Genomic DNA, 13,423 nt, shown 5'->3' on the forward strand with positions numbered 1-13,423 from the left:
CCTTTTTCTATTAGAGAAAACTATAGTATTTCCTCCAATAAAGTAGTTTACATGTAATGTTTCAGATTGCAATGCTATTGATTAGGAAGGAAATACCTTCCAATTCAGTGGGACCTGAGCCAGAGTAGAGAGTGGCAGAATAGATTTTAAACCACTGCAGACAGCAGATCAAAAACATGGAGTTGCGCCCAAAAATGTTATCACATTCACACGACTTCCACTTGTACAACAAACATTCTCTTCCAACTCCTCTCCCCACATGCACCTCACACTCCCAAGTCTGCTCCAGAAAGTCGGAGGGACCCCCAAAATAGATTATTTTGTGGAGGGAGTCTTCTACTGCACAAGTGAAATTCCTTGCATGAACAGAACAACTTGGATACAACCAATGAATTTTAAATGCTCTCCTATGCAAAAATTTCCCTGCTGTTCAGACCACTCCACAGTTTGGATGCCTTCCATCTGCATGTCTTCCCCTTTAATGATAGGGAAGTATTTTAAAAATGTGATCACTCACCTATAGTCTGAAGTGGTTTAATCTGTTCTACCTCCTCAAAAGCTTATTATTTACCTCATAAATACACTTAGTACTGGTCTGTTAATGAAGCAAAACTGAGCATACTCTACCTAAGCTGAATTAGCAGCCAATTAATAAAATTAGCACATAGTTTTTTGAACAACAAGGAGAATTTGCCAATTCAAACGTTAAATCAAAATGATCAAAGCATAACAAAACTGGTGACTAAGCCTAACTGAACAAATTAGGACTTACTCCTGTGCATAAAATGGTATGGTCAGTTACGATCCAGTGCCAAACATGATAATCTTCACAGGAGCACCAAAGATTAAGGCCCTTCCTTCACCACCAGCCCTGAAATTTTGGAAGCAGTTTCCAACAAAAGGGCCAATGATAAAAGGGCCATATTTGATAAAAAGTATGGCTACCAAGTTCTACTAGTGTCTTTTCCTTTTCAAAATATTCCCATCAGCAGTGTTAAAGGCTATTTGGTATTTGGAAATACATTAGCTTGAAAAGTAGACACAAACAAAAGGTGGTTGCCTCATTTATACTACTGCACAAAAAATGTTTATGTCGCAGCCAGATCACCCTCACATCCAAGGAGTCAAGGAATCACATTGTCGAGGAGGACAGCGCCGAGGTCCTCAAGAAATTTGCTGCAGACTTTGCTATGGAAGCCACTTCTAAAGCCAATGTTCATGTGGAACCCCACAAGAAGCAGCTCCACGTCACACTGGCCTATCACTTCCAAGCCAGCCCCTTGCCGATGCTCGAGAAGTTAGCTCAGAGCATAGATGTCAAGCTGGGCTGCGACTGGGTGGCTGCAATATTCTCCTGGGATCTTAGATTTGCCAATCATGAGACACTCCAGGTGATCTACCCACACACCCCACAGAATGATGATGAGCTGGAGCTTGTCCCAGGGGACTTCATCTTCATGTGTCCTGTGGATCAGGAGGATCAAGGACCAGGGGATACTGGGCTCCTCACATTCTTCTGCCAGAGTATGCAGCCCTTCAGGATCACCAACCCACCTGGGCCACAGAAGAGGTGCCTTTTCGTTTACCGACAAGGCAAAAGGATGGATGTTGTGTTTGGGAAATACTGGCTTCCAGTGTTTGATGCCAAAGGAAGGTACATGCGGACAAAATGTTTATTTTGTACTGGTTAAGAAGCTGCTCTATTCCAAGAGAAGAATTTAAAAAGTAACATGGGTAGGCTTTTTCTCTCATCTCTTGCAATGTTGCAATGCCCCCTTGTGGCAGAGTTATCGTCTCCTTTTTATACGCCTACAGATAGCTTAAAATAAACCATTAAAAGTTTTAGCAACTTAAAAAGAAAATTACAAGAAATACTTTGAAAATACTGTCCTTTAACATTATGGCACCTGTAATATTAACTACAAATATATGTTTGGTTTAGGAAGATATTCCTGTTTCTACTTGATAAATCCTCAGATAGTTTAAGACAGGCATCCCCAAACTTCGGCCCTCCAGATGTTTTGGACTACAATTCCCATCTTCCCCGACCACTGGTCCTGTTAGCTAGGGATCATGGGAGTTGTAGGCCAAAACATCTGGAGGACCGCAGTTTGGGGGTGCCTGGTTTAAGACATGGGTAGGCAAACTAAGGCCCGGGGGCTGGATCCAGCCCAATCGCCTTCTAAATCCGGTCCGCGGACGGTCTGGGAATCAGCGTGTTTTTACATGAGTAGAATGTGTCCTTTTATTAAAAAAATGCACCTCTGGGTTATTTGTGGGGCCTGCCTGGTGTTTTTACATGAGTAGAATGTGTGCTTTTATTTAAAATGCATCTCTGGGTTATTTGTGGGGCATAGGAATTCGTTCCCCCCCAAAAAATATAGTCCGGCCTCCCACAAGGTCTGAGGGACAGTAGATTGGCCCCCTGCTGAAAAAGTTTGCTGACCCCTGGTTTAAGACACTCTACTTGGACACTTTTTAAAAGGGTACTTTAAGAAATAACAGAAACGTTGGCTTGACTCTTGAATTCCCACAAGCGGAACTCCACTCATGGGATACTCCCATAAGAGGAAGAAAAGAGGCAATTTCCACCAATTTCACCCAGCAAAGCTGTTCTGCCAGGCCAGGAGACCGTCCGGAACATCACGGGAAGTGTCATGGGAGGGTACAGGGCAAAGGGTGAAATGGACAAAAAAAAAGCTGCCACCACCATTCTTCCAGAGGAAGCCCCTCTGGGGAACCCTGCACCCAATCCATACATTACATTTTTATATTTTAGAAATATATTGTGAATAAATTATACAAATCCAGCTTTGGATGCCTTCATATTACTTTCCTATCTCAGATACTTCAGCATTTAGTTTTATAGAATGATTTTAAAGCCCTGGGATTATGCTCCAAATATTGTAACAATAAATGATCAAATTATATTTATCTGTGTATGACCATATTTAAAATCAGATATAAGCAATAAGTTACGAGAAGCATCACAAGAAAAGCTGTGGCAACAATGAACATACAACAGATACATGCATATGTGAGTAACAACTTTCATGCTAATACAAGTACCACAAAGGTGGTGGTGAGAGATATTCGTGATAAATTTTCTTTATAATTCTTACCCATAGGAGCATCTGGCGTTAAACCCATGCTCTGAAGCAAGGCTTCAGCTTCCCGTCTCTTCTTTTCAAGGTCAGACTCATCTTGTACAGGAAGAGCTTCTTTCTTCTGATCAGTCTATTTTTTTAATAAAAAAAATAACAAATTATGTGACAGTGCATACTGTTACATACCACTTGTTTTATGTGCAAGAAAAAGGTTTTAAAAGAAAAATTACTTCATTTCATAGAAATGGGATACAGGCAAGAATAATTGCATTTATATTTCACTGATAAAGTCAGTGAGGAAGAACTGTGCCAATTCTAGCCATTTCTTGGTCACAACACAGAGCAAGGCAAATGTGGATAGGGGTAGGAACTTAAGCTTATTACTGTAGCAGGTTGCCCAAGACCAACAAATGGCCTAAGGGTCTACCCTAAAAATCAGTCAATGGCAGGAGGATATTGCTCAATGAAAATATCAACCAAGTCTGTTGCAAGTATGAAAAAAGATGATTTCTATGTTAATGAGTAAATATAAAGCTGCCAATATTTTAATACTTTATACAAGATTTGAAAAAGGTGAGTAAGGGTGGGATATGACCAAAGTGTATAAATGTATAGTGTGGAGAAAATGCATAGAAAGAAGCTTTTCACACACTCTCTCTTAATACTAGAAGCCAGAAGCAATGGTCAGAGATTCAGAACAGAGACTAACTACCTCATACAATAAGGGGACACAGATGGCGCTGTGAGTTAAACCACAGAGCCTAGGCTAGGGCTTGCTGATCAGAAGGTCGGTGGTTTGAATCCCTGCGATGGGGTGAGCTCGCGTTGCTCCGTCCCAGCTCCTGCCAACCTAGCAGTTCGAAAGCACATCAAAGTGCAAGTAGATAAATAGGTACCGTCCAAGCGGGAAGGTAAACGGCGTCTCCGTGTACTGCTCTGGTTCGCCAGAAGCGGCTTTGTCATGCTGGCCACATGACCTGGAAGCTGGACGCCAGCTTCCTTAGCCAATAACGCGAGATGAGCACCACAACCCCAGAGTCGGTCACAACTGAACTTAATGGTCAGGGGTCCCTTTACCTTTACCTTATACAATACATAGTTGGACCAGGATTAGATAAATTTATGGAGACTAAAGCTAGCAAAGGCTATTAGTCATGACAGATATATGCTACCTCTGGGATCCAAAGTAGTTTACCTTTGAATATCAGTTGCTGGGGGAACAACAGGAGAGTACAATTGCTCTCCTTTCCTGCTTGTTGAGTTTCCACAGGCGTTTGGTTAGCTACTGTGGGAAACAGGGTGCTGGTGGTCTGATCCAGCAGGGATCTTATGTTCTTAATTCTTACAGAAGACAAAAGGCACACACCCAAAGCCCACTGAATTGACTGGGATCCAGGGACATGCATCTCATGACAAAAATTGTTCAGGCTACATGAATTATAGAGGTTACAACTTTATGACAGTATGAAAGGACAATGATAGTTGTGGAGTGAAATAGCTAGCAATAGACTATTGTTGATATGAGCAACAGTCTATTAGCAATAGATGATATTATTATTATTTTTAAATCCACCCCCCCCCCTGTGATTTCTGGACTAATCTACAAGAAAAAGCCCATCTAAATGGGCTCAATCCTAATCGCCAGCTATGGCATTTAACATTAGTGAATACTTTAAAGATATTGATGTTAGTCTTTGCATTCCAGAGATTTATGCAAATTCAAAGATCCCTGATATTATATACGGTAGTTATCAAAAAGTGAGTTGTATCAAACTGAACCATTAGAAAACAGCCAGCTACTTTTCTGTAACCATAGTCTTGCATTGTACTGAGAAAAAAATTAGCTTCTAATTGACATATCTGGATTGTTCAATCACATAGTGCTCTGAGATATCTGACAACTGTACAGTTCAACTACACAGAAGTTACATTCAAGATAGTTGGTTCATCAAAGCTTAACTTCAGCAGGTCTTAAATGCTTTGCTGAAATAGAGCCAAGATTCATACCAGCTGCAATGTCAAAAGCCTACACATCATCTCTGCCAATTGTGTATTTAAGGCAGTGTTTGTACCAACTTCCAATTTTCCAGTATATGAATACTGCAAAGTAACTGGCTAAAGATCAGGAAAGTAGTACAATGGCACTGCATTCTTATTTTTATTTATTACATGTATAAGGGATCTTTTCTCCAAGGGTCTCAAAGTGGCATATGTCACTCTCCTTCCTTTTTAAATAACCCTGTGAGGCAAGTTCAACAGAGAGATAGTAAATGGCTCAAGGTCAGCCAGGCAAAATTTATGGCTGTTCATGAGTTTAAATCTTAATCTTCTAGGTTCTAATCCAAAATTCTAATCATAACACACTAATTTTATTTACAACTTTTTGCTAAACATAAAAAGTCAACTTAAGATTAAACCAGAATGATTAAAGGTGATTTTAGATACTGTCCACATCTTAAGGGTCTTAACAAAATATTTCCAGTTTGAGCTGTTTTCCTGTGCTTGTACACCAAAATTCCAAAAATAGTACAACACGGATTAGAATGGTTTAAATATGCATTTTTTATTTTTTCCAGTATTGCTAAATCATTACCATAGGGTCCAATTTCTCCACCACCACCACCCCAATATTGGCACGCCAGAGGAATACCAAAAATAAGAGAATCATATAACTGTAGAGTTGGCAGGGACTGCAAGGATCATGTAGTCTAATGCAAGAACCTTTTACCCAACATGGGCCTCAAACCCACACTCCTGATATTAAGTGTCTCAGGCTCTACTGACTGAGCCATCCCAGAGCAAAATGCTGGACAGCTTTTTGTTTCTTTTTACAATCTTAATACTTCAGAATGCATATGGCCTTGCACAAGCACACCACAGCATTAAAATGCCTCAAAGAGTAATTGAACTGCCTTTGGTAATGCCACTACAGAAAAACCTTCCTTTAAAGGAAGATGAGCCATGCCAGGAAATCACTTCCTAGCTGAGCTGATGGAAGCGTAGTGTTCTCATAACCTGAAGGCTACTAAACTAAGCTGCTACTGGAGCAGTCTATGAACAGGACAGAAGTAAGACTATGCTTGGAGTACAAAGTCAAGCTTCATGATGACAGTACAGATGCAGACAGCTCCTACCTCACCCAACATGCCACATAGCTGTCATCTTTCATCCACCACAGATATAGTCATCAGACAACATACATTTTAATGAATATCCAGTTAAAAGAATGAAGCCATTTCCAATGATTTTTCAGCATGTAACACACATGCTTGGATCACACAAATGCTAAACCACAATTTAGCATTATATGTGTGTGCTTCTGTGAGCTTAAACAAAACCTTGGCCTCCTCACATTTAGGGAGGAGTGAAGCAGGTACATAAAGCTCCGTTTATTTATCTCAATTTATTAAGCTGAGATACAATCATCTCACAGATGTAATTTGAAAAGTTCTTACTTCCTTTTTCTTTCGCTCTTCCTCTTTTCTCTTCTTCTCCTCTCTGATTTGGGCCAAGCGTTGTTTTTTACGCTCCAACTCAGCCTTCAGCTCACTTTTATCAGACATGATTAGAATCCTGTCAACAAAATAAAGATTACATGAAGAATTATAATATACATAAATGAAAGGCCCTCAATACATTGTTGGACTCAAATTTCAGTAATCCTCAGCTAGTGTTGCCAATGGTCAGAGATGGTGGGAATTGCTGACCAGCAATAACTGGGTCACAGGTTAGCCACCCCTGGTCTAAGGTTTCTGCTAAAAGCAAAATAGAGCTGGTTAAAATGCAGTACATCCTTTTCAAACAGGTTGCATTTTTTGTTTGCAAATGAGAAATGCAAACCCAACTCTGTGGATACTCCTATATACTGCTTCGTTTCAAGAAAGGGACCACTCCTACCATAACTCTGCACAGGACCTTGCAAACTAATCCTATGCTGAATTAAAACATGCCCAAACAATGACACTCAGGCAAGCAATGCTTGAATCACGTTAAAGCAGGGGAGGGAAGCCTGTGCTCCCCCCCCCCCGAAACATACAACTGTAGAGTTGGAAGGGACAACAAGAGTCATCTAGTCCAACCCCTTGCAACACAGGAACTTCAACTCCCATCAGCCCCAGTCTGCCTGGTCAGGTGTTAAGAGATCACAGGAGCTGCAGTCTAACAACATCTGGACGGTCGCAGGTTCCCCAGACACAGGTGCTTCCACAGAGCATTAGAGTCAGGGCTGGCCCACCCATTAGGCAAGGTGAGGCAACCACTCACCCGGGCAGCAGATCCTATTGCCAATCTTTCTTCCTGTTTTAAATCATCCTTGACGCCTTCTTCTCTGGCAGGGAAGGAGGCACCATTCTAGGGTCCTCCTCATGTGCCAAAATGTATTTCCCGAGCCCTAATTATAGCCCATTTCCACAGCAAAACTGTAACTGGCTGAAGTGGGCTCTGACCAAGCTTGTGCCCATACCTAAAATGTGTTGTCAGCTTTTCAGAGGGGCAGCCCTGTTAAGTGGGCAAAAACCTATGAAGAGTAATGGGGGGGGGCACCTTAAGAGGATTTTATGGCAGAAGCTGAGGCAGGTTCTAGTCTACAGAAGGCTTATGCAGTACAAAGCTGCACCGTCACCCCAAAGTCAGTGACAACTTTGATACTGCTGTAAACATTAAATGGGCAGCGGGCAGCAATAGCAACGAAGTACCTCTTGGATCCTACCAATTCTATTTCTGCAAAAGTGAACAACTCCAGACTAGTTGGGAGTTGGGTATCTGCCCTAATTGATGGAAAGCACATCCATGCTGGTGGGCATAAACTTGGCCTTGGCCTAGAACTGGAGGCTTAAAAGGTGTGGAAAAAGCTGCCACAGGAAATGGGGGCATCATATTAATAATAATAATAATAATAATAATAATAATAATATCTATATAACACCCTATGCCCACAGGTCGTGGGGCGGTTCACAGGATAAAATCACAATACAAAAACACAAAATACATAATGAAAAATAAATACAACAACCACCCAATAACACCCCCAACACATTTTAAAAGGGCATTGAATGTCAATCAACCAAAGGTCTTGTTAAAAAGGAACGTTTTTGCCTGGCACCTAAAGGTTTATAATGAAGGTGCCAGGCGAACCTATTTGGTAAGAGCATTCCACAGGTGGGGAGCCACTATGGAAAAGACCCGTTCTCATGTTGCAACCATTAGGACTTCTTGTGGATGAGACACGGCACACAAACAAATAAGGCCCTCAGAAGATGATCTCAGGGTCCAGGTGGGTTCATATGGGAAGAGGAGGTCCTTGAGTTATTGCAGTGCTGAGCCGTATAAGGCTCTATAGGTCAAAACCAGCACTTTGAATTGGGCCCGGAAACCAATTGGTAGCCAGTGCAGTTGGACCTGGATGAGGGATCAGTGTAATATACTCAAACCGTCTTGCCCCGGTGAATAACCGGGTCTTAAAAAAGTAATTCCGGTGTGACACCCCCCTACACATACACATCACGGTAAGACACTTTCGCTGCTGCCAACACGGCTGCTCGCCGGGAAGTAAAAACGCACGGAGATAGAGGGAAGCAGACCGAAGGCCAAGCAAGCGCCCGCCGCTCTGAGAGTAAAGCGGCGACAACGCGCGGGCGGGGAAGGCGGAGAGGCGCGGCTCCGGGGCGTCGCCCACCCCGCGGCTCCTCCCCTCCTCTCCGCGCGCCCGCCCGTGCGCTCGCGCCCCCTCCCCTCGCACCCTCAGCGGTCACAGCCGGCTGACCGTTACTCCTGATGGCACACGGCCCCGAAGCCGTCCAGAGTCTCTCCCCCCCCTCAGCCCCCGCCGCCTGGAGGAAGCGGGTGGGGCTCACCCCACCGGCGGTCTCGAAGGCCGCGCTGACCTGTCACCAGGGCTTTTCTCCGCTCAAATTGCCGCCGCCGCCGACTTTGTTCCGAGATGCTCCTTCACACAAAGGGCGGCGGGGGTGGGTGGGTGGGAAGGGGCGAGACGGCAGCGGCTTCCAATAAGGCGGTTGAGACCCAAAGCAAGCTCCGCCGGAGACAGCTCAGCATCACCTGACGAGACGCGCATGCGCCGAAATGAGCCGAGGAGACTGGACGGAGCAGCAGCCGCCGTCCCTTGCGTAGCTGGGCGTTGGGGAGCGTGGATGGAGGCGCATGCGCGCGGCTAGAAACTGGTGGGTGACGTACGTGCGTACGCCCTCAAACGGTCGACGGGCGGAAGCGCGGTTTCTTTGAGGCCCAGGACTAAGTTGCTCCACGGTTTTCCTGTGTGGGGTTTTATTTTTTTGCTTTTAATGGAGCGAAGGAATCGGAGTCAGCCACCTTCTGACATCTCTCAGATACAGTAGTATACAGTTCGTTAAGGGGAGGTGAAATATACTCGGAGTCGAGAGTGAATTTCATGCTCTTTATTCAGCTCATAGTCATCAAGGAGGAGAAGAGAAGACGAATGGCTCTTTTCCCAAAACCATCTGCTTATATACATTATTTACACAATGGGCCTTGCGTGATTGGCTACTTCAGGGCTACACCTGTGGGCCAATTATATTGTGGATTGACTTCTGCCTGCAGCCTGATTGGCTGCTCCTACAGGCCAATCAGGTAGCAGATTCACTTCTGCCAGCCACCTGATTGGCTGCTCCAGCAGGCCAATCAGGTTGCGGATTCACTTCCACCTGGAGTTGGATTGGGTAGCTCCCGCTGATTCTGAATCCTATTGTTCTAGGATTCAGCTCAGTACATAACACCCCTCCCCTCTAAGTTCCAGTCCTGCCCGGGAAGTTGCATTCATAGTCCCCAAGGTCTGCTGGCCGCCTCCGTGTGCGTTGTGGCCTGGGGTGTTCCTTGGTCAGGGGTTCTGGTTCTGGCTCGTGTTCCGAGGCTGCTGGCTGTGCCGGGGCTGTCTGGTCTGGCGCCACTGAACCACTAGGTTGTAGCTCTGGTTCCGGTGTCCTTCCAGCCTCGGGGCGCCCCTCTGTGCCTACTGCTTCTGCTTCCCCTGCCCACCCCTCTCGCTCTACAGGCCTCACTGCCCTGCTGTCCCCTTGGGACCCCTCTGTCCCGCTCTCCTCCCGGGTTCCTCCTGGGAATCGTCGCCGTAGCTGGTCGCAGTGGCGGCGCCAACATTGCCCCCCTTCCGTTAGTACCTCGTACGACACGGGACCGGTCACCTTGGTGACTGTGGCGGGTACCCATGCTGGGCCTGCCCCAAAATTCTTTGCATACACTGGGTCCTGGGCCACAAATGTCCGGGGGTTCCTGCCTTTCCCCACCACTACCTCATCCTGAGCTCTGTCGGGGTGAAGTCGGTCCAGTCTAGTTGCAAGGCGCCGGCCCATTAGTAATTCAGCTGGGCTCCGGCCCGTCGTTGTGCTTGGGGTGCTGTGCTGTGCTAGAAGAAATGCGGCAAGGCGGTATTCCCAGTCCCCTTGTGTCATGCGGCGGAGGTTGTCCTTGGTGGTCCGCACCATGCGCTCCGCTTGGCCATTGGTGGCAGGGTGGAATGGTGCTGAGCGGATGTGGCGGATGGCGTTCTGCGCTGTGAAGGTCTGGAACTCCTCTGACGTGAATGCGGTTCCATTGTCCGAGACGAGGGTGTCAGGGAGCCCGTGGGTCGCAAACAGCTTACGTAGTACCCGGATGGCTGCCGCCGTAGAAGTGGATGGTACCAGTGCGACCTCCAGCCATTTGGTGTAGGAATCCACCACTATGAAGAATGTTTTTCCCTGGAAGGGGCCAGCGAAGTCCACGTGCAAGCGTGACCATGGATGTCGGGCGGACTCCCAGGGCTGGACTGGGGCCCTTGGGGGATCCGGGCGGGATTCTTGGCAGGTCTGGCAGTGTTGGACCCAGGCCTCTATCTCTCTGTCAATCCCCGGCCACCACACATAACTCCTGGCAAGGGCCTTCATCCTCACTACCCCTGGGTGTGTCTCGTGTAGGGCTGTGAGGACCCTTTTGCGGAGGGGCTGGGGAACAACAACCCTGCTTCCCCATAACAGGCACCCCTTGTGGGCCGACAGTTCATGTTTGCGGTTTGTGTAGCCAGCGAATTCTGGCCCGGGGCTGCTGCTGGGCCATCCTCGCCACACCCAGTCCAGGACCCAGGAGATGACCCTATCTTTTGTGGAATGGTGCGCAACTTCTTGTGCCTGAATGGGTCGGTCGGGAAGCAGCTCCAGGGTCATAACCTCTTGCGCAGGCGCTGGGTCGGGGCCTGTTTCTGGTAGTGGTAGCCTGCTGAGGGCGTCTGCGTGGCCCATCGCCTTCCCAGGGCGGTGGATTAGTGCATACTGGTAGCCGGCAAGGAAAATTGACCACCTGAGGACACGTGGAGACAACACTTGGGGGGTCTGCTTCTCAGGGGCAAACAGGCCAAGCAACGACTTGTGGTCAGTCACTATGGTAAAGGGCCGCCCGTACAAGAAATCATGGAATTTTTTTACGCCCTTCACGATTGCCAGACCCTCCTTGTCAATCTGTGAGTAGTTTCGTTCGGCTGCAGCAAGCGTCTGGGAGAAGTATGCCACCGGCACCTCTCTTCCATCCGGGAGTTGGTGTCCCAGGACAGCGCCGATGCCATAGGGAGAGGCGTCGCATGCCAGCACCACTGGCAGCCTCTCGTCGAAGTGTGCTAAGACCGAGTTCGAGACGAGCAAGTCCTTGACTGCCTGGAATGCGGCCCTTTGTCGCTGGCCCCACACCCAAGGGGCCCTTTTATCTAGGAGTCTGTGTAGGGGCTCTGCTACCGCTGCCTTATGGGGAAGGAAGGCATGGTAAAAGTTCAATAGTCCCAAGAATGACTGAAGTTCGGGCTTGCTCTTGGGCGCTGGGGCCTCACAAATGGCCCGTACCTTGTCACCGGTTGGATGGACCCCTTCTGCGTCCACCTTAAATCCCAGAAAGTCCACCTGCGGCACTCCCAGTAAACACTTTTCCCGCTTCACCTTGAGGCCCGCCGTCTGGAAACGGTGCAGGACGGAGCGGAGGCGGTCCTCAAATTCCTCTGGTGTGGGCCCGGCGATCAGTACATCATCGAAGAAGGGGGTGACGCCAGGAATCCCTTTAAGGAGAGAGTCCATTAGATTCTGGAATATGCCTGGTGCCACGCTAACGCCAAATTGCAGCCGCTTTACTCTGAATGCACCTCTGTGCGTCACAATCGTCTGAGCCTCTGCTGTGGCTTCGTCCACAGGCAACTGTTGATACGCTTGGGCCAAGTCCAGTTTGCCAAAGATTTTTGACCCAGCCAGGGTGGCGAGGACATAGCTGACCACTGGCACTGGGTATGCATGGGCCGTGAGAGCCTTGTTTATGGTGCATTTGTAGTCTGCACAGATGCGGACCGAACCGTTAGGCTTGACGGGTGTGACAATTGGAGTTTCCCAGGGGGCGTTGGGCACCGGCTCCAGCACTCCTTGCTCCACGAGCCGGTCCAATTCCTCGTCTATGCGGGGTTTCAGGGCGAATGGGACCCGGCGGGCCTTGTGCCTGATGGGTCGTACAGCGGGGTCTAGCTGTAGGGCAATGGGGGGTCCTGTATATCGTCCCAATGCCCCATCGAAAACCCCTGGAAACTCTTTGCATATGGCGTCCACGTCCACTTGTAAGCTAGTGCGGTTCACCCCGGTAACGGCTAGCCCCAGAGGTCCAAACCATGCCAGTCCCAGTAAGCTAACGTAGGGGCCCTTAACTACCAGCAAGTCCAATTGTTGCTTTCGCCCTCGATATTGCACCCTGAAGGTCCCCACCCCCATAGTAGGGACCTTACGTTTCTGGAAGTCCCGGAGGGTGAATGGGGCCGGCCTTAGTTTGGGACCCCCATTAGGGCACAGTTCCCTTAATGTTCGGGCCGAGATTATGGATAGAGTTGAACCCGTGTCCAGCTCCATGCGGCATGGGGCTCCCTCTATCTGTACCTCTATATAAATTTTCTCTGTGCTGGGATGGGGCAACTGGGATACCTGGTAGTCCGTGATCTCCGTCGAGTTGCCTTGGTGCATGGTGCCGTGTGACCTGGGGCTCCTGGGTCGGTCATCTGATGCTTGTCGACGTGTGAGTCGAGCCCGACACACCTGGGCGATGTGTCCTAATTTTCTGCACTGCCTGCACTCTGCGTTGCGGAAACGACAGGTCCTCCTCTCGTGGTTCTCCCCGCAGCTTGCACAGTTCCCTCCTTCTCGTCGAGGCTGCTGTGGTGTGTGTGCTGCTTGAGTGCGCCGCTGTACTCTGTGTACTTCCTCCCTGTCAGATTCGGATTCGTCGGTGAGGTCTTCGTGGTAGACCCTCGGTTGGGATGGCGGGGCCGGTCG

The 13,423-nt window shown here is 47.8% G+C and overlaps 1 protein-coding gene across 2 annotated transcripts in view; it reads right to left on the reverse strand.

Annotated features, from left to right (window-relative positions):
- Window positions 1–9,180, reverse strand: part of DYNC1I2 (dynein cytoplasmic 1 intermediate chain 2) — a 37,421-nt gene extending 28,241 nt beyond the window's left edge. Inside the window, exons 1-3 of one of the 2 annotated variants that reach the window (XM_035135371.2) lie at window positions 8,990–9,180; window positions 6,563–6,680; window positions 3,123–3,237 (exon numbers count right to left, since the gene is read on the reverse strand). In XM_035135371.2, the coding sequence (XP_034991262.1) occupies window positions 3,123–3,237; window positions 6,563–6,670 (223 nt within the window). In that variant the 5' untranslated portion in view covers window positions 6,671–6,680; window positions 8,990–9,180. The remainder of the gene's footprint in view (window positions 1–3,122; window positions 3,238–6,562; window positions 6,681–8,989) is intronic. The other variant, XM_035135390.2, reaches the window with a different exon arrangement.
- Window positions 9,181–13,423: the final 4,243 nt, after the last annotated feature.

This window comes from Zootoca vivipara, chromosome 1 (assembly GCF_963506605.1).
Source record: "Zootoca vivipara chromosome 1, rZooViv1.1, whole genome shotgun sequence".
NCBI classification, from domain to species: Eukaryota; Metazoa; Chordata; class Lepidosauria; order Squamata; family Lacertidae; genus Zootoca; species Zootoca vivipara.